Raw genomic sequence first — 19,013 nt, 5'->3', positions numbered from 1 at the left:
TCATCAGAGAGATGCTGTTCTCAGATGACGCTGCTGTCGTGTCACACAAGACCAGCTTCAGAAGCTGCTGGATCGGTTCTCCAGAGCATGCAAGGACTTTGGGCTCTCCATCAGCCTAAAGAAGACAAATGTACTTGCTCAGGACGTTGCTGTTTCTCCATCAATCAGCATTGACAACTATACGTTAGAGGTCGTCCACGAGTTCGTTTACCTCAGGTCCACCATCACTGACACCCCGTCCTTGGAGACTGAGCTAAATAGGAGGATTGGTAAAGCAGCCACAACTCTGTCCAGACTCAGGAGAGAGTGTGGAATAACAACAAGCTGTACACTCACACCAAAATGCAAGTCTACAGAGCCTGCATCCTCAGCACCCTCCTTTACGGCAGCGAGACTTGGACCCTGTACGCCCGCCAGGAAAAGAGGCTGAACGTCTTCCACTTGCGCTGCCTCAGGCACATCCTTGGAATATCGTGGAAGGACAGAGTGTCCAACACTACCGTCCTTGAGCAAGCTGGAATCCCAACTATGCACACCCTCCTCAGGCAGTGTCGGCTCTGCTGGCTTGGCCACGTCCACAGGATGAATGATGGAAAGATCCCAAAAGACATCCTGTATGGCGAGCTAGCCTCTGGCAAAAGACCTCCTGGACGCCCCCAGCTGCGCTACAAAGATGTTTGCAAGAGAGACCTCAGGGAAGTAGACATCAAGCCAGACAGCTGGGAGGAGCTGGCAGACGATCGCAGCAGATGGAGGCAGGAACTATGCAAGGGCCTTCAGAAGGGTGAGTTGAGGATCAGACAGCTAGCAAAGGAGAAGCGAGCCCACAGAAAGCATAGCAAAGACCTGCCAGACACTCATTACATATGCAACAGATGCACCAAGGACTGTCACTCTCGTGTGGGTCTTCACAGTCACAGCCGACGCTGCAAATGAGGATGCCAAACGGAACTACAAAGGGTGGGTTCCATAGTCTATGTAGACTGAAGGATGCTACTACTGGAGAGAGGACAGGAGGACTGATCAAAGGGCACAGGGTGCTTGATGGTATGTGGGAGAGGGGGACCAGGGAGTGATTGAGAGGATTGGAGAGGGATATGAGGGGCCTGGGGGCAGGAGCAGGGAGTTAAGTTGCAGGCGGGGGAGATAGGATAGGGGATGAGGTACCCACAGACAAGGTGGCCAAGGGGCAGGGTGTTGGGGGCTTAGGGATCTGTGGTCACAATGGTCAAAGAGGCTGGGAGCAGGGGCGGATGCTGAACTAATTCTGGCTGTTTAGGGAGGAACAGCTTCCCCCAGCCTTCCGTACCTGGTGCGGCCCTTAGGCCACAAAGTTTGCCCACCCCGCTTTAAAAGTACAGTTAGCAATAAATGTTAGGAAACATTAACACAAAGACTATTACAGAGGAGGAAAAAACTCCCCATAAATCTTATCCATTGAAGTCTGGAGATGAAAAGATAACCTAATAGACATAAAAATGTCTCTCTCCTTACAGTTCCTATTTCTCCTCCCGGACATCCTTTAGGTATGCAAGTAAAAACCTTTGCTTTAATCTCCAAGATGTGGCTATAGGATGTTCAACCAGGAAAAACAATTTCCTGACCAATCATTTCCTTTGTTCACTGAGAACCTTTGGGCAGGTCACATATCTCTGTACCTCAGTTTGCCTAATATAAAACGGAGCTAAGCAACAAGGCTTAATTAATCCATGTCTGCAGAGTGGAGTTGGTTCTTCCTGGTGGTTTGCTCTTGATGACAGATTTTCATCTCCCCCATCTGAATATGTCCTTCGCTAGCACACTGGGGGATGGTGAGACTGCGGTTCTGCAGTCTGAAGAGTTTCTTTTTGCAGGTACTATGGCTGTGGTCTGGTGGTCCCAGAGCGCTTGGAGACCTGCTGGATATTGGATCTGGGCAGTGGGAGTGGCAGGGACTGCTATATGCTGAGTAAACTGGTCGGGGAGAAAGGGCATGTCACAGGAATAGACATGACACTTGCCCAGGTACGTGTTTGAATTGAATAGTGCTAGTCAGAGTCTGCGTCTTTATTTTTGTGTCTCAGCTTTGGAACTGCAAGTAACTCCTTCCCACCAGTGCTGACCTGCATGGTGCTTGGAGTTCAAAGTCAATCCTTTAGGATGCAGAGACTGTCCAGTGCTGGGGATTTGGCTCCATGCAGATCACCTTAGCTGTAGGCTTTTAATCACTCAACTCTTCGTGCAAGTGACCAAAGGCTTAATGCAACGCACATGTGGATCAGGTATAAATACCTGTAATGCGAGGCACTGCAGGACAGTTTGAAGCTGCTGGGTTGTGGAGATCCTGCCTTTGATAGTCAGACACAGACATAATTTCCCCATTCTTCGCTTCTTCTAGCCCTAGCAGAGCCTATGTACAGTAATGGGATATATGTATTTTCCCACTTGTCATTTCACTCCTTCCACAATCCAGGCTGCCAGGTAGCATGCAATATCCTGTACAAGAAGATGCAGGGACAATGCTCTACAACATCTGATATGAGACAGAGGAAGCATTGCTGGTCTCTCTCCTATCCTCTCCAGAGGGGCAGAGAGTACTGTGGTGAGGGCAACATGCACAGCCCTTTGCTGGGCTTTATGTTGCTCAAAAGTCTTTGCCTGTCCTGTGCTTTGTTGATTAAACTGGGACACTGCCCACCCAGCCCCTCCCTGGCTAGTACAAAACTTGGTCTTGCCATTTCTTGGCCTCTGTAAGGAATCCCATCTGCTCTTTGGTCAGGAGATTTGGTAGCCACGATCCAGGACTCAGAACAGCTGGCGCTGGGGAAATAAAGGGAGACATTTAGGGCTCTGGGGGGTCATGAAGGGGAAGAGATTTTACAAGCACCTTAAAAAGTTTGTATAGTTTGCAACCTTCTTATTTCTTTCCTCCTGCCAGGTGGAAGTGGCAAAGAAGCACATTGACTATCATATGAAAAAATTTGGCTACCAGGTGCCTAATGTGGACTTCACCCATGGGTTCATTGAACAGCTGGGAGATGCTGGCCTGAAGGATGAAAGTTTTGACATAGTTATGTGAGTACCGTTCCGAGTGCTCCTGCAGGGGTCTATGCAATTAATAGATGGGGTACTTGTTTCCCATGCCTCAGTGAATCATGTTCATGCCCAAGAATTTAACTTTTTGGGTTTCAGTTCAGGGATGTACCCTGCAGGTACACACCATGAGCATTCACCTGATGTAACCTGGCTGGCATGATGTCCTTCAAATAAACAGTGCTCACAGGAAGGACAGCTGGCTGGATCCTGTTAGGGGCCTCAGAGCCCATATAGGGGCAGAGCAGACTTTTTCCATTTATCCATGCTTCTAATAGAATGTCCTTGATCCTGTGTCCAGTAGTGACTTGGGCTTTAGCTGGAATTACAGAAGGGAAAATGCCCAGTTAACTTCTGGCCCAAAGCTTAACCAAATGTAAGATGATTAGAAATATCCCTGTATCTGAGCATTTGAAAAGATTAAAGATTAAATCAATGGCTAACAGAAAGCTGTTCCCATTGAACAGCCTGTTGCTATGCTGGAAGCAGAGATGGTACAACATTGGACTGGTAGGTAAGGACAGTGAAACTGACCAAAGATGCATGTCTTATTGGCCTGAGTGGTTCCATGAGGTATAATAAATAAGTCCCTGGGATGCAATAAATAAAAGTCCAGCCATAAGGGTGAAAAATGATATATTCTTCCTTTTTAGTCGTCATTTCTGGTGATGGCGTTATCACAGGTGAGGACATGTTCTTAACCTGGCAAGGTCCCTTTAAGCATAGGGTCTCAAGTGAGAGTGCAGACCCAAAAAGCGAGACTGAGGATTGGCAGCAATGGTTGGGTTTAAGCATGGTGTGATGTGCTAGGACATAGACTAATCTGAAGGGAATATTCCTACTCTGGCCTGTTTGGGGCAGGTTGCGGCTAGATTAGTTGACTTAGTGTGTGTCCTTTATCACTAATTGAGGGGATGTCACGTGGAAGGTAGAGATGGAGCAGGCCCATTAAATCAGCCAGCATAGGCTGCAGACACTCCTGGGGATGGCTGTGGACCCTCCAGTCTCCTTTGGGGGATGTGAAAGGTGCCCAGACATTGTGGTCCTTGCCAGTATTGGAGATGAAAAGCTGCCGTGTTGCCCAGCTGCAAGGTCAAGATTAGCCCATTCTACCCTTACTAAACCCCACTTTCCTTTGCTCCTCCTGGTGCCTCACTGACCTTTGGTTTCTTGTTTAGCTCCAACTGTGTGATTAACCTCTCGCCAGATAAGAGAGCTGTCCTGCGGGAGGCCTACAGAGTGCTAAAGGTGATGACTGAGCTGGGGCATATGCCGTGCAAGTATGTGCAGTAGAGCACAATGAAGCTTGAGGGGTACAACACTGGGCCCTGGCCCACAGGCATGGGAAGTGGAAGGCGGGGCTGCAGCTCCCCCAGCTTTTGCACAAGGGTCTTGACTACCTGGGATTTGGCCCCTGGCCCAGGATCCAGGACTCAGTTCCCAGCCCATGTGCAGAGTCCCAGCAGCCAGTCCTGTACTTAGGGTGCTGCCTGCCAGAACTGTATGCTCTGCTCCTGGCCTGTGGCTCTGCACCCAGCTTCAGCCCTCTCTACCCCATCTGCATCCCTGTGTCCCGAAGCCCTCTGCCCAGCTGCAGGGGGAGGTGAGGGGTGTGGTCAGAGGAAAGATGGGGTGCAGCAAAGCACCCCAACTCTAAAAACAGTCCCAACACCTCTGCCCTATCATGCCTTCTGGGGTGATAGGTCCACAGACAGCAAAGCGGAGCACAGGCCCAGAGGAGTTCTGTAGGAGGACACCTGTGGAAAGATACCATTGAACCAGTTAACTGACTATGGAGGGGGGTCCATAGGGAGCCCCTCTTCCCCACACCCATGGCAGGGCAGGCATAGGACTAGGGCTGCTCCGAGCAGCTGCGCTCCAGCTGGGCTAGAGCAGCCCCCATCTGAGGGGGCCCCAAGTGAGGGGGATGGCTGGGGAGGAGTGGCCTCCTTGTGAGCCGATGCCCAGGTGCCAGCTAAAGGGCCGGTGGGGCAAAGGGGGTGATGCCGCACCAGCAGCTACGCTAAGCAGCCGTGGCAGGGTGGGTTCTTTGGTTTGCGTTTAGTTCAGGTACAGCAGCAAGAGGAAAATTACACTTATTACAGGCTTTAACAATTACCTTTTATTTATACAAAGATATAAACAATTTAACTTAAGAAAAGTTTTAGACAAACTAGCTGGCTTAAACTAATACAAGTAATGTGTGCACAAGAAAGGCACGTTGCAGGTGTGAGTTTCACCCCTGCCTCTTAGACCTGGTGGAACCAGAGTCTTTCCCTCAATTCCTATAGGAAAGAAGTATAATACAGGTGTAATTCTTACCCCTGCCTCATAGATCCGGTGTGACCCAGAATCTTTCTTTCAATCCCTCGGGAAGAAGTAGGTAGGAACCAGGCGGCCCCAGTCTTGGGAGTCAATACCGGACCTGGCCAGCAGGTGTAGGTGATTGGAGCTCAAAGGGGGTGGGCTGCCAAACCCCTCTTTATACCCCTTTGGTCACGTAGGCTTCTTCGTGGTCTCAAGTGGTCAATCGGGGAGGAATGTGTTTGAACCCCAGGTTTCCCAGGGAAGGTGCAAGGCTCAATTCGCACCTGTGAATTGTGGACAATTGGGCACCTTTGGAGGTGATGGGCGGAGGTTCCCCGTTCTTCCTGGGGCAGTGATCAGGCGTGTCAATTACTGATATCAGCCAGAAGGGCGGCCATTAGCTAGCCTATTCACTGTCTGGTTTCTGTGTATGGTAGAGAGTCTGGGTGAGACAGCACACCTGCGTTCCCAGGGCATCAAAGGCTGCCTGTCTCTCTCTCTCTCTCTCCCCCAGTGGGGGGGAGAAAAAGGAAAGGCCAAATGGGGGGTTCATGTCTGTCTACACTCCTTCACGTCACCCCTCCCTCCTGGGCTGCCGCAAACAGGCTCTTCTCTGACGGCACTGGTGGCCCCACAGGGCTGGAGCAGCCTCCTACCTGTGCCTGGGGGGCTTCTCTGGCCCCTATTGGCTTACTGGTACCAGTGAGCCTCATACATTTAGGATGAGGGTTACGGGGTAACTGGTTAAAGGTAGGGGTGTTGTAGGTTAACTTCAGATGGTCCAGATTTTCACCCTATAGGAACAATGGAAGGCAATAGAGGTATTCAACTAACAATGGACATCATTTCTCCTGGGGCTATAAGCCAGGGGGTGACCAATGACACAGGAAAACACACTGGAGACAGAATATTTTCTGCATAATCATCTCATTATGCAGAACTCATTGTCACAAGGTATTCCTGAGCTTACTGAACCTCAGGAAATGGAGAGCTGTTTATAGGAGTGATGAAAGGAGACGCCAACTGCTAACGGAGGAGCAGGTAATGAGACTCCCTTCTCAGCAGATGGTTCTGTAGCTGTCCATTTCCCCACCTTCCTCTGAAGCTGGGTTACTGGCTGCTGCCAGAGACAGAATACTGGTCTAGATGGACCGAAGGGACAAGCAGGGTAGTGATTGTTTTCCTCCCTTGCTCTTCTTTTGTCTGTGTCTTCTCCACCATCAAATAGTAGGTCCCACTTGAAAGCCTTTGCCCTAGCGGCCCAGCTGGATAGCTTGAGGGGGTGTCCCAGGACTGGGCTGTGTTGGCAGAGCTGCTTGGGGGAATTTTGCCCAGCACCTGTCTGCGGTATGCCTTTGATCTCCTCTTCTCCATCCGGGAGCACCATGTTCTCACACAGCTTACAAAACAAACTGTAGCTGCTGGTGGAAATCTAGTCTGGGTAGAGCCAAAGGTGATGGAGGAGGGAGAGGGGTTGGTGCTTTGGACTGATTACCTTGGAGACCTTGGCTAATTGAGCTGTCTGAGTACACTCGCTCTGACAGTCACAATAGCTCTGCAATAAATATCCACATCACTCGCAAGAGCAGCCCCTGCCGAAGTGCCTTGTCTGCGTTTTCCAGCATATGCTCTCCCTATCCAGGGGCTGGTGTTTATTTTTGGCTCTGTTGTGTGCTTTTCTCCAGGCTGGGGGGGAGATGTATTTCAGTGATGTCTATGCCAGCTGTGACCTGCCTGAGGACATCAGGAAACACAGGATCCTCTGGGGCGAGTAATTTTTTTTTCCCTGAACTTACCTGAAGCAGTGATGGCTAGTGGTGTGAGCAGGAAGGTGGGAGTGAGGAGCCCAGTTAGAAGGATCCATTGCCCCCACATGTTGGCTACTGTGTCCCAGGGGCCTGGGTACCTGAGCTGGTACCCTTCAGCTTTCCCGAGTGAGCTCTCCACGCCGAACTGACAGTCTTCCAGAAGGCTCTGTCCTGTTGTGTGCTCACATAGAGACATGCTGGCAGGCTGTGTGCTGCTCACCCTGCCCTGGCGTGGCTGGCCCTACAAAGTGTGTAATTGTTCTGTGGTGCAGGCGAGTGCCTGGGAGGAGCCCTGTGGTGGAAGGATCTCTACAAAATTGCAGAGGAAGTTGGATTCTGCCCACCCCGCTTGGTAACCGCCAGCCGAATAACCATCAATAACCGGGAACTGGAGAGTCTGGCTGGTGAGTGAGTGCCACTGGCACTATGGGGTGCTACAGTCCTGCCCTAGGATAAAGCAAAGTGCTCTAGCCAGACCGAGCGGGAGTCTGGCCACCCAGGCTGGAAAGCATGCTTCCAGCTGCTATGCAGGTAACAGTGGTAGGCAACCTGTGGCCCACTGGGGTTCCACCTTCATCCAGCAGACCCCCAGCTGCTCCCCTCCCCCATGTGCCTCTCACGCACCAGGGCCTCACACATACTTGCTCGTCCCAGATGCGTGCTCCGTCCCCACCCCTCCCCAGCCCTCCCAGAGTGGAATGCCATGAATCAGGTGTTCACCGTTTCCAGCTCTTGGAGGGTGGGAGAGGAGCAGGGATGGAGCATGAACCAGAGCATGCCAATTGCTTTAGAGCACTGGTGGGCCAACCCACTGCCTGTGATGGGCAGGGGGCTGCTCCAGCCCTCACTGGCTAACTGCAGCCAGTGAGCCTCATCTGTTTAGGGTGAAGCTTACCAGTTAAACATCCCCACTAGAAGCTCCGTCATGAACCAGGACTCCCATTGCGTTCAGCTCTGTACACACCCAGAATACAAAAGGGGTCCTTGCCCCACGGAGCTTGCAATCTGCATGTGCCCTCATGCAGTGTTAGGGCTGTGAGAGTGCCATTGACAGCAGCCTTAGCCAGCCTGGGCTTGGTTGGATAGCACCAAGGTTAGACCCCACTAGGGGGTGAGAGGAAGTGCAAGTGGAGAAAAGAGACATTCAGGCACTGTTGTTTATTAACCCCAAAACAGAAAAGACTAAATACTCCAGCCTATAATATTGCTGTGAGCACAGAATGAGCCAAGACAAGGTGCTATTTGTCTCCATCAGTGAGGTTTCCCTTCCATAGCACCATTTGTCCTAAGATCTCAGCTCATTTTCAGGCAGAAATTCCACCTCACCGCACCCGTGAGATGTAGGTAGGGATCTCCCCAGCTGGGGGTGGAACTCAGCCAGCTCTGGAGTGGAACGTGGCTCCTCTTTGAAGTTTGGTTCCCATCCCTTGCAAGCAGGACCCTATCGTGAGCTGGCCACGTTTGGGCCTCGGTGATTTCAAATCCAAACTGCTGGTGTTTCTAGCTGCTAACCCTGCAGACTTGGCCTGTGCTCTGAGTGGCATGGAGAGCACTATCCTTAACACATCAACTGTAAGAATTAAGTGACTGGAACTTAGTAAATCATGCTGATACTTCAGCCAGAGAAGAACACAGCATCTTCCTTGCCTCTGCCACATAAACAGACCTGGGATCCTTCAGCTTGAAGTGAGCAGAAAAGACTCTGGGGTCCTGGTGGGGGAGCTGTGTTGAGCGAAGGGCTGTTTGTTCTGCAGAGTCGTATTTCAGAGCTGATGCCTATGTTAACGGTGCCCACTAATGCTATGCAGGAGTTCAGGACAGGAAGCAAAAGAGTAGCGTGACCAGCTGGAACTGCAGAGGGTGAGGGGAACTGCATTGGCTAGACATAGAAATGAAACCTGGGAATGGCCTCTAAACCCAGCTAGAAAGGCCAGTAAATCAGTGTGTGATCGGGACAATGGAGCGAGCGCTCTTGCTGCCATAACAGACCAGGTTCCTTGAGCAGAGGAGGAGGAAGTCCAGAAGTGGCTCTCCTTACTGAGAGAGTCCCTGGAGCAGGGTTCTGATGCTGGTTGTGCCCATGCCAGCTGCCCCTTCTCTGCGCCTTGGCAAGGGAGCCTCTGAGTTGAGCAAAGTCCCAAAGCCTGAATTTATGCCACACTAGAGGAAGGGTCCACTACCATGGGGGTGGTGAACAGTGTTTCCTCTATTCTTGCTATCTGTGGGCAGAATAAATTTTGTTGTGTGCACCAAGGCATATGCAGATGTGCACTGCCAATAGAAACACATGCTGCTGGCTGTGGGTGCTCTGCTAAGTGGGCAGCACCTGAATTGCTCCTGTGTGGCTTCCCAAGTGTTCTGCTAACAGGGAACACTGGTGGTGATCCTCCAATGCCTTGAGTACAGGAGATCCCGCTGCCTGTTCCAAGGAGAAGCATGAGGATCCAGAGGGCAGGAGAGTGGGTCATTGCTCAGTGAGTGATGACGGAGTCACTCTGCAGGACCCACGTCCTGGCCACTGCCCTAGGATGGGGTGCTGATCTAAGACTACTTCTCCTATGGCCTGTTGGATCACCCAGCTGTGACCCAGGCCAGCCCGTTGGAGCAGGTGTTCTGAACTGGCAGGTTTCCTCTGCATCAGACACAGCCAGCCATCAGGCAGGTCTGCCTCTGTTCTGGAGAGGCCTGGGGAGTGGGGAGAGCCCCTTGCAGCCTCACCCCCCGAGTATCTCACTGCCTAGACTTCAGAAGGCTAAATTCTGCAGCTCGCTAGTGCTCTGTGGAGCATGGTCTGGGAGTGTTGTGCTGCAGCTGGAGGAGGACTTGCGAATGCTGGCAGACGTACACATGCTGGCTTTGCTCCATGTGATGTGTTACAGAGGGCTGCGGTGGTGCAGGGGGCAGCACAGGCTTGCTGCTGCAATGCGATCCCTCTGAGACCCTAGGTACGTACTTGGGCAACTGGGTCATCTCATCACACCTGTGCATGGCTGGTGCGGGTGCACAGCAGCTTTCTCCCTAGCATGCTGCCATTCTCCTGTGCAATTCAGGGCCCAGCTTTGCCAGCTCCCAGGCAAGGGCCTTATCCATCTTCAGCCCCAGACACAGCTGACCATCGGCAAATTGCTGTCTTGTTCCATGCCTCTGTTTCCCCCTCTGTAGAACAGAGACTGATGCTGCCAGACTCCCAGAGGTGCTGGAGTGGGGAAATCCTGCTGTGCCGGGAAGATGCCCCATTACTGCACTGGTGGGAGAAGTGGGTTAATACTGAACTAGAACATCATAAGCTCACCTGGTGTTTGCTTTTCAGGTGACTGTCAGTTTGTCTCTGCAACTTTTCGGCTCTTCAAAGTGCCCAAGAAAAGCCCAGCTGAGAAGTGCCAGGTTATTTACAATGGTGGGATCACGGGGCATGAGAAGGAGCTGGTGTTTGATGCCAATTTCACTTTCAAGGTACTGGGACCCAACACCTTTGGCTCAATAAATCACCATGCCTGTGTTAGCGCTACTGCCCCTCTGCACTGGATCCTCAAGCCAAGAAACATAGGTTGGCTTATGCTTCCCCTCTGCGCTCTGATAGCGACGTGGCACAGCCTGCCGCCCAGCAGCCTTGTGCCAAAGGGGCCTGGAGCTGTGGGGGGTCCTGAAATCCAGTGATCCTGCTTTAAAGAACAGCAGCCTGTATCCTAAACACTCTGGAGCCCGGGGAAGAGTGGGAGGGAATAGAAAGATAATGCAGACACAGGAAGGCTGTTCCAGATGGTTGGGGCTGCAGAGGAGAAGGCTCTTGACGGTATGATGGGAGAGAGAAGAAGCTAGTGTGAATGGGGCGAGGAGAAGAGAGGTCAGGCCTGTGGCTTTAATTGGAGCAGGTGTAGGGGAAGGAAGCAGTGTGACTCTGAAATAGATCCCAGCCTGGGGGGGATAGTTTGGAGCGCTGCTGCCTGACGGGAGATGGGGGCAGAGGAGGACAGGGCTCATGCCTCAGTGCTTCCCCTTCTAGTGGGATGTGTTCTCACTGTGCTCCCACCCCCAACCTCTGCAATCCAGAGCTGGCAGTGTACTGGGTGCTGGGGTTTGCTGGGTGCTTCATGATTTTGTGTGACCTCTTATCTGCTCCCCAGGAAGGGGAGGTTGTGGAAGTGGATGCAGAAACTGCAGCCATTCTGCGCAGCTCCAGGTTTGCTGAGGAGTTCCTGATCCGACCCGCTGCAGGAGAGAGGCTGGCACCTGGCGGTGGTTGTCCTGGGAAAGCAAAGGTTCGTGACCAGCTGGTGAGTGCTGTAGTGTAGGATCTCCCTGGTCATATCACATAGCTTCAGCTTTCCCGCTTCAGGCCAGGGGCCACTGAATAATCCAGGTGGAGTCCGAATAGAGACTGGTTGGGGGAGTTCATGGCTTCAGTTGGTCCAATTGGATATCCAGCTCCTGAGACAATCAGAGCGACCCAGAGCAGAGCTGGATCAAATCAACTCCCAGACTTTCCTCCTCCCTGTCCTGTGTCAGGCTGTGGGCCCTTCCCAGCTCAGGTGTGGCCACGCATAGCCTTACACCAAGCCAGTCACCAACTCTCCACACTGGTCTCCTAGGAGCAAGGCTCTTGAAAGCAGCGTCTCTGGGGAATAAGCATGGCTAACCCCACACTAGCTAAGACAGAACAAGTGGTTCGAAGCCACGCAAGGCCTGATGAAGGGGAAGGCATTGGGTACAAAGGAAGTATGCTTTGCGCCGTCCTTGCACAAATAAAAATTTGTTCCAGATAGCTGTGTCTGTCTAATGACATAAGATATAAAACTGAGATCCTGGCTTTGTGGGCCTTTTCAAGACCCTCTCCTGGCCCTTTTCAACGGGGCTGGAGAGACTGATCTCCCCTGGGTATGATTTGATCCTGCCCCCCACCCCAATGTTGTTCCATTTCCCCCGATATCTACACTGGATATGTCATGTTCTTGTTTCCAGTTCTTGTGTAACGTTTCTTAGCTTTTTCACTGGCGGCCATGTGCTGCCCCAGAAGTGGTTGCATTTTAGTGATGGACAAAGTAATCCCTAGAGGATTACTTTGCATGGCAGTTGGAGCTCTACAGCATGCTGAGATGTCGTGGAACGGGAGGTGCTGTAGAATGTCAGTACAGTTCATAACTGCATCCATACTTCATAGGTAGCTCAAGGCCAGGGGTGTCCAACACGTGGCCTGCGGGCCAAAATCTGGCCTTTGGAGCCAGGTAAGATGCCGTTTTGAAATCGGGCCCCACACTGGCTGCCCCGGGGCAGTTGGGTGCAGAGAACAGAGTGACGCCTCACCTGCCCTCCTTGCAGAGCCTGCAGGATGGGCCAAGCCGTGGCCCCACTCACTACACTGGCTGCTCCCTGTGGCTGCTCAGGCTCTGGTGCTGACCCTACTCACCAGCAGCTGCCCGGCTGAAGTCCTTCCACCAGCTCTGGCAGTCCCTGGGAGCAATGCCGCCTACTGCGGAGTGGAGCCTGCAGTGCTGGCCCCTTCCATGCCATTGGTGGGAGGGAGATCAGTGGGAGTGCAGTGGAGGCTGGCTGGAAGCTCATGCAGCTCCTGTGTGAGGTAGGTGTGGGGGCAGTTTGGGGTTGCAGGGGGTGAGGGTTAATGCTAGGGGCATCTTGGGTTTGCTGGGGGTGTATTTAAGCCTGGAGGCCGGATGGGGCGTGGTTTGGGGCTATGTTGTGTTCAGCCCCTGGAACATGGGGGAAAAAATTGCCACATGTCCCTGATGAAGAAAGGTTGGGCACCCCTGCTCTAGGCTTCAGGGTGCCTTGTCCCTGCTGGGCTGTCTGAGGAGGGAAGTTATTGCAAGATGCAACTTCTGCCTTCTCCCCAGGCTCTGTTGCTGACCTGCATTGTGGCCTTGGACGAGTTGCTCTTCCTCTCTCCCCCTTGTTTCCAAGCATCTGAGGAGGGTGTGCCTGGATTAGCTGACCCCTTCTGTTGGAGGGTGCTGCGGACGTCAAAGAAAGATGACCTTGCCCTGGCAGATGGGGCTCACAGAAGGCCTCTCTTCTCAGTCCAGCATTTGGTGCTGGGGAATGGTGCCAGCCTGCTAGCCCTGATCTCTCTTTCTGTCCACTGGAGCGCGTCCAGCGCCAACTTCAGTGTGTCAGTGCTTGGCGTAAGAAGCCTTGTGGGACAGCGTGGATCTTTTCCAAAGTTCATTCCTTCCTTGGCTGCTCCACAGAGCCTGCCAGCCCAGAGGCCATGTGTGAAAGTGGGTGGTGTGCTGCAGACCCCTGCTCAGGAGTGGAGCTAGGTGCTGGGGCAGCGCAGGTGTGACTCTTAAATGAATGCAGCCCAACCTTCTGCCATATCTGGCCTCGGTGGGGAGGGGGCTGGCATTACTTCTCCTTTGCTCAACTCTCAGCCCCGGCCAGGCAAGACAAGGTGCCGTGATTTGACTTAGGAGGCAGTAGTGGCTGGTGGGATGAGCGGAGTCTGGGGAATCCTCTGCTCTGGCAGGAGCAGTGCGTGCCCATGAGCCAAGAAGCTGCATTGAGCAGCACTCGTTCCTTGCTGTTTCCCTGCTCGCATTGAATGTGTAGTGTTGCAGCTCTCTTGCTGACTTGCTTCCTGGAACTGGAGTGAACCCTTCTCCGAGGGCCCCTCCAGGGAGTTACCCATGATGAATTGGGCTCCGGAGGGAAGGAGACAGAAATCCCTGGGATTCTCTCGCTGGAGGAGGCAGGCTGATGAATCAGCCATGAGGCCTCTTCCCTCTGTGTCCCTTGGGACCCTATGATCTGGCCTGGGGCTGGGCTGCTAGCAATGCTAATGGGTCTGACCAGCTGTGCTTCCCAAAGCCCGAGGAATTCTACGCAAGTCCCAGGGTGTTAATCACAGATGGCCTTGGGAAGTTCCTCTTCTAATTTCTGTTGGCAACAGCGTTCCCTTCCTCTCCTAATTTATACCCTCATACTGCTGCGTATCTGCCCCTTCCCTCCCCCATGGACGTGGCCGAACTGCTCCATGCAGGTGGTCAGTATCAGCTGGTTGGTAAAGCACTTTGGGAGACCCATTTGAGCTAAAGCGCTCCTCAGCTGGTAAGCTCTGCACCAGTTTGAATGTGCCATGAGAGCCCAAAGAGTGACTAATTGAAGAGATTGAGGTACAGGAGCTAGGACAGCTGTGCCATCCCTGCAGGAGCCCGGGATTCTTGGGAAGAGACACTCGGGAGAGGGGGTATGAAATGGGGATGCTTCACCAGGTGCTACTGCCCATTGCTGAACTGTGAGAAGAGAGATGGCTGAGTGCTGATCTGGAGCCAGGAACCCCATGCTAGCAGATTTGCCATGGGATATCCAGGGCAGCACAAAGAGCCTTTGCTGGAGCTCTGATTTGGAGGGGAGAGCAATTCCCCCAGCAACACCCGGCCTCAGGTGAGAGCTGGTTGCTAATCTAGAGCTAGCGTGTGCAGGTTTTTGTGGCCTGCTCTTGGCCCCAGGCAGATGCATTGCCAGATTGCTCAGCAAGCATTTGGCCCTTGCCTGCCAGGCCCCTTGCCTGCCAACCCTGACCCCACAGGTCAGGGCTGCTTTATCTGCTATGAGCAGCTGTTCTCTGGCTGCCTTCCCTTCAGCCTGCAGATGTGTGCTTGAGCCCTTAGACCTGCCATGAACCCCTGAAAGGGAAATAATGGATAAAGGAAGATGATAAAGCCAAGCGGCTGTGCGTCCTAGAAGTGTGGCCTTGTGCATGCAGGGTGGGGGGGAATATTCTTGTCTTGCTCCAAGCAGGAGACGTTTTTCAGATAAAGAGCTATACTGAGGGAGGATTGCAGCCTTTCTCCAACTGCCCTGCCACAGGCCGCTGAGAGCAAAGGGCCACATTAGCAGAGCAGGATGCTGAGGTTCACCCGCTCTAACAGGGATCTTTGTTGACGGAGTGTGATTCCTCATGTCCATCACTTGGGAGTCAGCTGTGTGGCCCTGTCGGCAGAGCCCCTCAGGCTGCTGTGGAGCTTGGCAGGAGATGGTGCTCTGGCCATGCTTCTGGCATTACAGAAACACTTGTTGAACATTGAGTAGGTGAAGTGAGTAAAAGGAAGTGAGATTTGGGGTCTGCCCTGACCCTGCTGTGCTGGGTGCCACAGAAGAACCTGGACACACGTGGACACATGGTGGGTCTGGAAGGAAGGAAGGATGGTTACGTTGAGGGAACTGATGGGAAATCTTGTGAAGGGCTCTATCCTTCATTGCCCTGGGCTCTGCTCCTGGGTTTGGGCTTGCCCTGCAGCCTTCTGGGAATTCCCCTGCTTCCCATCTTCCCCAGTTGTTCTGCTCGCCGGCATTGCAGGAGCTGCCTTATGGCCACGTCTCCCTGCTGCGCACGTTAAGAATACAAGAATCCTCTGTCTGATCTTTAATCCAGCATCCCTGTTGCAACAAGGCAGGTGATCCCTCCCTAATGAGCCTTGCCATCCGTGATATCATTAGGGTGGACTTTCCCCGTCCTCCACAGGTGATCCACCTATGCCCCAGTGTTGGAGGCTGCTTTAACTAGCCTCGTTACTAGGATTAGTGATCATAACTAACTGGGTCCCTTCTGAGTCATGTGGCAAGAAGCTCTGTTAGAAGTATTTTCCTTAGTCTGCTTTACAGTGTCCTACTTTGAAACCACCCCCTGTGCCTCTGTGGCTGTTGATACTTTGGATCAGTTTATCTGACATCTGTGCATTTCACAACTGATTCCACTTCAGGTGCATTGGGCATTTCTCAGGGCTTGGGTGAAGAATGTATCCCAGGCTGGCCACTTAGTTTTCAGGTCAGATCGGTCAGTACTGTTAAGTAAGCGTGAGTTGAAGTGAGGTGACTTACTGCAGCTGGCTTTCCCTCTGTCGTCATTTCGCGTTTGGGTGCTTGTGTTTGGGTTGCAGCTGCTGAGAGAGGAGGTGCTGGGTTCACTTTAAAATCACTGATTCCATCCTTAATGTCCCTGCATGTTTGTGTTGGTGTTGGCACCTCTTTCCCGGCTGTGTTCTCCAATCAAAGGCCTGGAATGTGAATGCACAGGTGGCATGTAAATTGACCACGTTCTCTTCCCTGGCGCCGTCCTCCCTTTGTTGGTGTTTTTTACCTTTCTTTAATTTGGGCCCTGACCCCAGCAGGTGCGTAGCCTATGGGAATTGAGGGCACTAAGCGCCTAGCAGGTCTCATCCTGACTCTTCAAGGCAGAGGCCATTACAGGATTTCCTTTTGTAATGCAACACGCAGGCGGTCCAGGGAAAGATGTAACCAGTTGTCTCTGGTTAGTTTTTGCAAGCCCTTCGTTGTTAGCCCAAGGAGATCCTGCCTCTGTTCTGCCCCTTAACTATCCGTGGCTAAGCAATGAGGGATGCTGCCCAAGTACGGCTAGACGGATTGATCACTGCAGGTCAGGGGCAGGCAATAATTTTTTCAGCGGGGTCCTGCCAAGACTCTTGGTAAGTGATCACAGGCTGCCCTTTGTTACATGAATGGAGCGGGTGTGGGGTCTGGGAGAGGATTCTGACCTGGCATAGGGGTGTAGCAGGGAGTCCACTGTCTGGGAATGAGTTTGAGTCATCCAGGAGGGAATTCTGACCTGAGGTGTGGGGGTTGGGGTATGGAAGAAGGTGCCAGGTGCAGGCTTTGGCCCTGGCTGGGAATCACTTGCCATGGGTCGGGGGAAGCGGGGAACGGGTCTCCATGCTCTGCCCCTACCCTTGGCACCATCCTCACAGCCCTCATTGGCCAGAAATAAATGCTGGATTAAAGCCATTTGGGTGTGGCTACAGAAGCTGCAATGACCCATTATTATTGTTACACACTTCGGCTCAGCTGTTGTTTTTCCTCAAGCCCCATTGGGTTGTCACAAATTTATAGTCGGGTGCAAATGTCCGTAGGAATTTGCTAGCTTGAGTCTGTTTCAGTGAGTGTTTGATAACTGGGGTGTGTAGCCAGCCATGTAAGTCTGCTCCTCCTTTGTCCTTTGCTGATGTTGGGTAACTCTCACAGTAGTCAGGAGGCCGTCAGTGGAGTAGCCACAAGGATGAATCCAGTTCATTAACAGAGCTGATGCCAGTATGGCCCCTACATGCAGAGGGGCAGCAGTTCTGTCCTGTCCCATACCTCCCAGAGAGCCTTGCCCTGGGAGCAGTGGGAGTCCGTGCTGGCAGAGGTTATGCTCTGGACAAGCAGCTTGCAGGGCTGTTTTCTTAGTAGTTTCTAATGCTGGACCAGGTCAAACTTGTGGCAAGGACAGTAAACTAGAACTGCTGGGCCCTTCCTCCCTGCTCCTATATAACCCGGTCTGAAGCACTCATTTGCAAGCCTAGATTAATCAGTAGGAGGTGTGTGTGTGAGTGGGCTGGATGGGGATTCATTATAGTGAAGTGAGCTGCCCAGCCCTACGGTCCTCAAGTGCTTCCCCCAGGAGCGTGAGCCGCTCACTGCGTGGGTGGCTTTCCCTTCTTCCAAAGCCAGCAGTTTATAGGGTGCCGGGAGGCAGTCTCAATGGGGCAAATGGGAGTCCAAGTCCCACACACTTCCAACATCTTTTAAATTCAACCCCATGTCCTTGGCGTGTCAAGGGAGACTCAATCGCAGCTTTCAGAACCCTTCACGAACAGGAGTTAATCCTTGTGCCGTTCTTGGGAGAAGTCACCTCACCTCCATTGGTGCAGATGTGGAAACTGAGGCAAAGATCAGGAAAGCCACTTGCCCATGTTAGGTCGCTGCAGAGCAGGGAATAGCACCAGATATTTTCATTCTCAGTCCTAGTGTCTAACCATTAGGCTGTGCTCCTGACCGTACCCACCTTTGTGGGAGCCATCCTGTCCTTGCTTTTTAGCCCCCTCTGAAACATTTGACCCTGGTGACCTGTGTGTGCTGTAGCCCTGCCACAGGTTCCTGTCTCTTGAGGCTAGATTCATTCAGAAGAAGACAATAACCATGCTACACTGTTTGCAAATTCTTTGGCATCCTGAGAAGGGCTTGGTCACGTTGATCACACTGGGGAGTGACAGGGTAGGCCATTAAAAACCTGTGGGGCTTATTGGAGGGGAAGGAGGGTCCCCGCGTGGCCAGGAAGTGCTGAAGTGTCTTCCTAATCGCTGACCTTCTCTTGTTTAGCATGTGATAGTTGCTTCACGGAGGCACAGGCACATGATTTTGTTTCTCTTTGCCTCTTCCTGGCAACTAAGTAGAGCCAGCCGCCGATCCCCCAACCATCTGTACCTGGGTGTACGTATGGGGCCCCAAGAGCCCCAGCTAGGGTCAGCATTGGATGTGTCTGCTCCCCGGATTTCTTACTAGGAGTGTTTGTGCGAGTCTTGCCTGGGGCACAGCTTGGGCTGCTGGTGTGGGCTAAGGGTTAGCTCCCTGCTAAGGAAAGATCAGGGAGTGCTTCCTGGACTAGCCAGTGCTGCCCGGGATCTGTACTCAGAGCAGGGGGAATGCCAGTAGTGACAGCTGGTGGCTAAGTGGCCTAAGGCAGGGGTCTGCCAAATCGGGAGGGTGTATCCCTTGCGGGGCATGAAATTTTGTAATGGGGGCCCAGCACGATTGTCTGCTGGGTCTCAGCTCATCCAGCTCATTAAATGTTGAAATCGGTTACCGTTTTTATGTCTGTGTATTCACATTTATGTACCGATTGATCGAATGTTTACATTCTACATATATTCTTACACATGCCAAAAGGGTTTTCTATATGAACACAACTAAAATTTCCATCGGTTTGGATCACATTAGACAAGTTGTAGGGGTTGGGGGGGAGACCTATGGTAATTGCAGGGAAAAAGAGTGGGGCTCAGCGTAAAATGTTTGCTCAATCGTGGTCTTGCTCAATCG

At 52.4% G+C, this 19,013-nt stretch overlaps 1 protein-coding gene across 4 annotated transcripts in view; it reads left to right on the top strand.

Annotated features, from left to right (window-relative positions):
* Positions 1 to 19,013, top strand: part of AS3MT (arsenite methyltransferase) — a 33,423-nt gene that overhangs the window by 10,893 nt on the left and 3,517 nt on the right. For 2 of the 4 annotated variants that reach the window (XR_012646247.1, XM_074999914.1), the window contains exons 4-10: positions 1,854 to 2,004; positions 2,918 to 3,054; positions 4,251 to 4,320; positions 7,065 to 7,146; positions 7,460 to 7,591; positions 10,498 to 10,640; positions 11,312 to 11,461. Coding sequence is in view for 3 of the 4 variants with exons in the window: in XM_074999914.1 (XP_074856015.1) it covers positions 1,854 to 2,004; positions 2,918 to 3,054; positions 4,251 to 4,320; positions 7,065 to 7,146; positions 7,460 to 7,591; positions 10,498 to 10,640; positions 11,312 to 11,461 (865 nt within the window). In the remaining variant the exon portion in view is untranslated. The remainder of the gene's footprint in view (positions 1 to 1,853; positions 2,005 to 2,917; positions 3,055 to 4,250; positions 4,321 to 7,064; positions 7,147 to 7,459; positions 7,592 to 10,497; positions 10,641 to 11,311; positions 11,462 to 19,013) is intronic. The other 2 variants (XM_074999915.1, XM_074999916.1) reach the window with 1 other exon arrangement.

The sequence above is a fragment of the Carettochelys insculpta genome, chromosome 7 (assembly GCF_033958435.1).
Source record: "Carettochelys insculpta isolate YL-2023 chromosome 7, ASM3395843v1, whole genome shotgun sequence".
Classification (NCBI taxonomy): domain Eukaryota; kingdom Metazoa; phylum Chordata; order Testudines; family Carettochelyidae; genus Carettochelys; species Carettochelys insculpta.
Note: the sequence above shows the minus strand (reverse complement) of the source record. Positions and strands in the feature narration are given on the sequence as shown.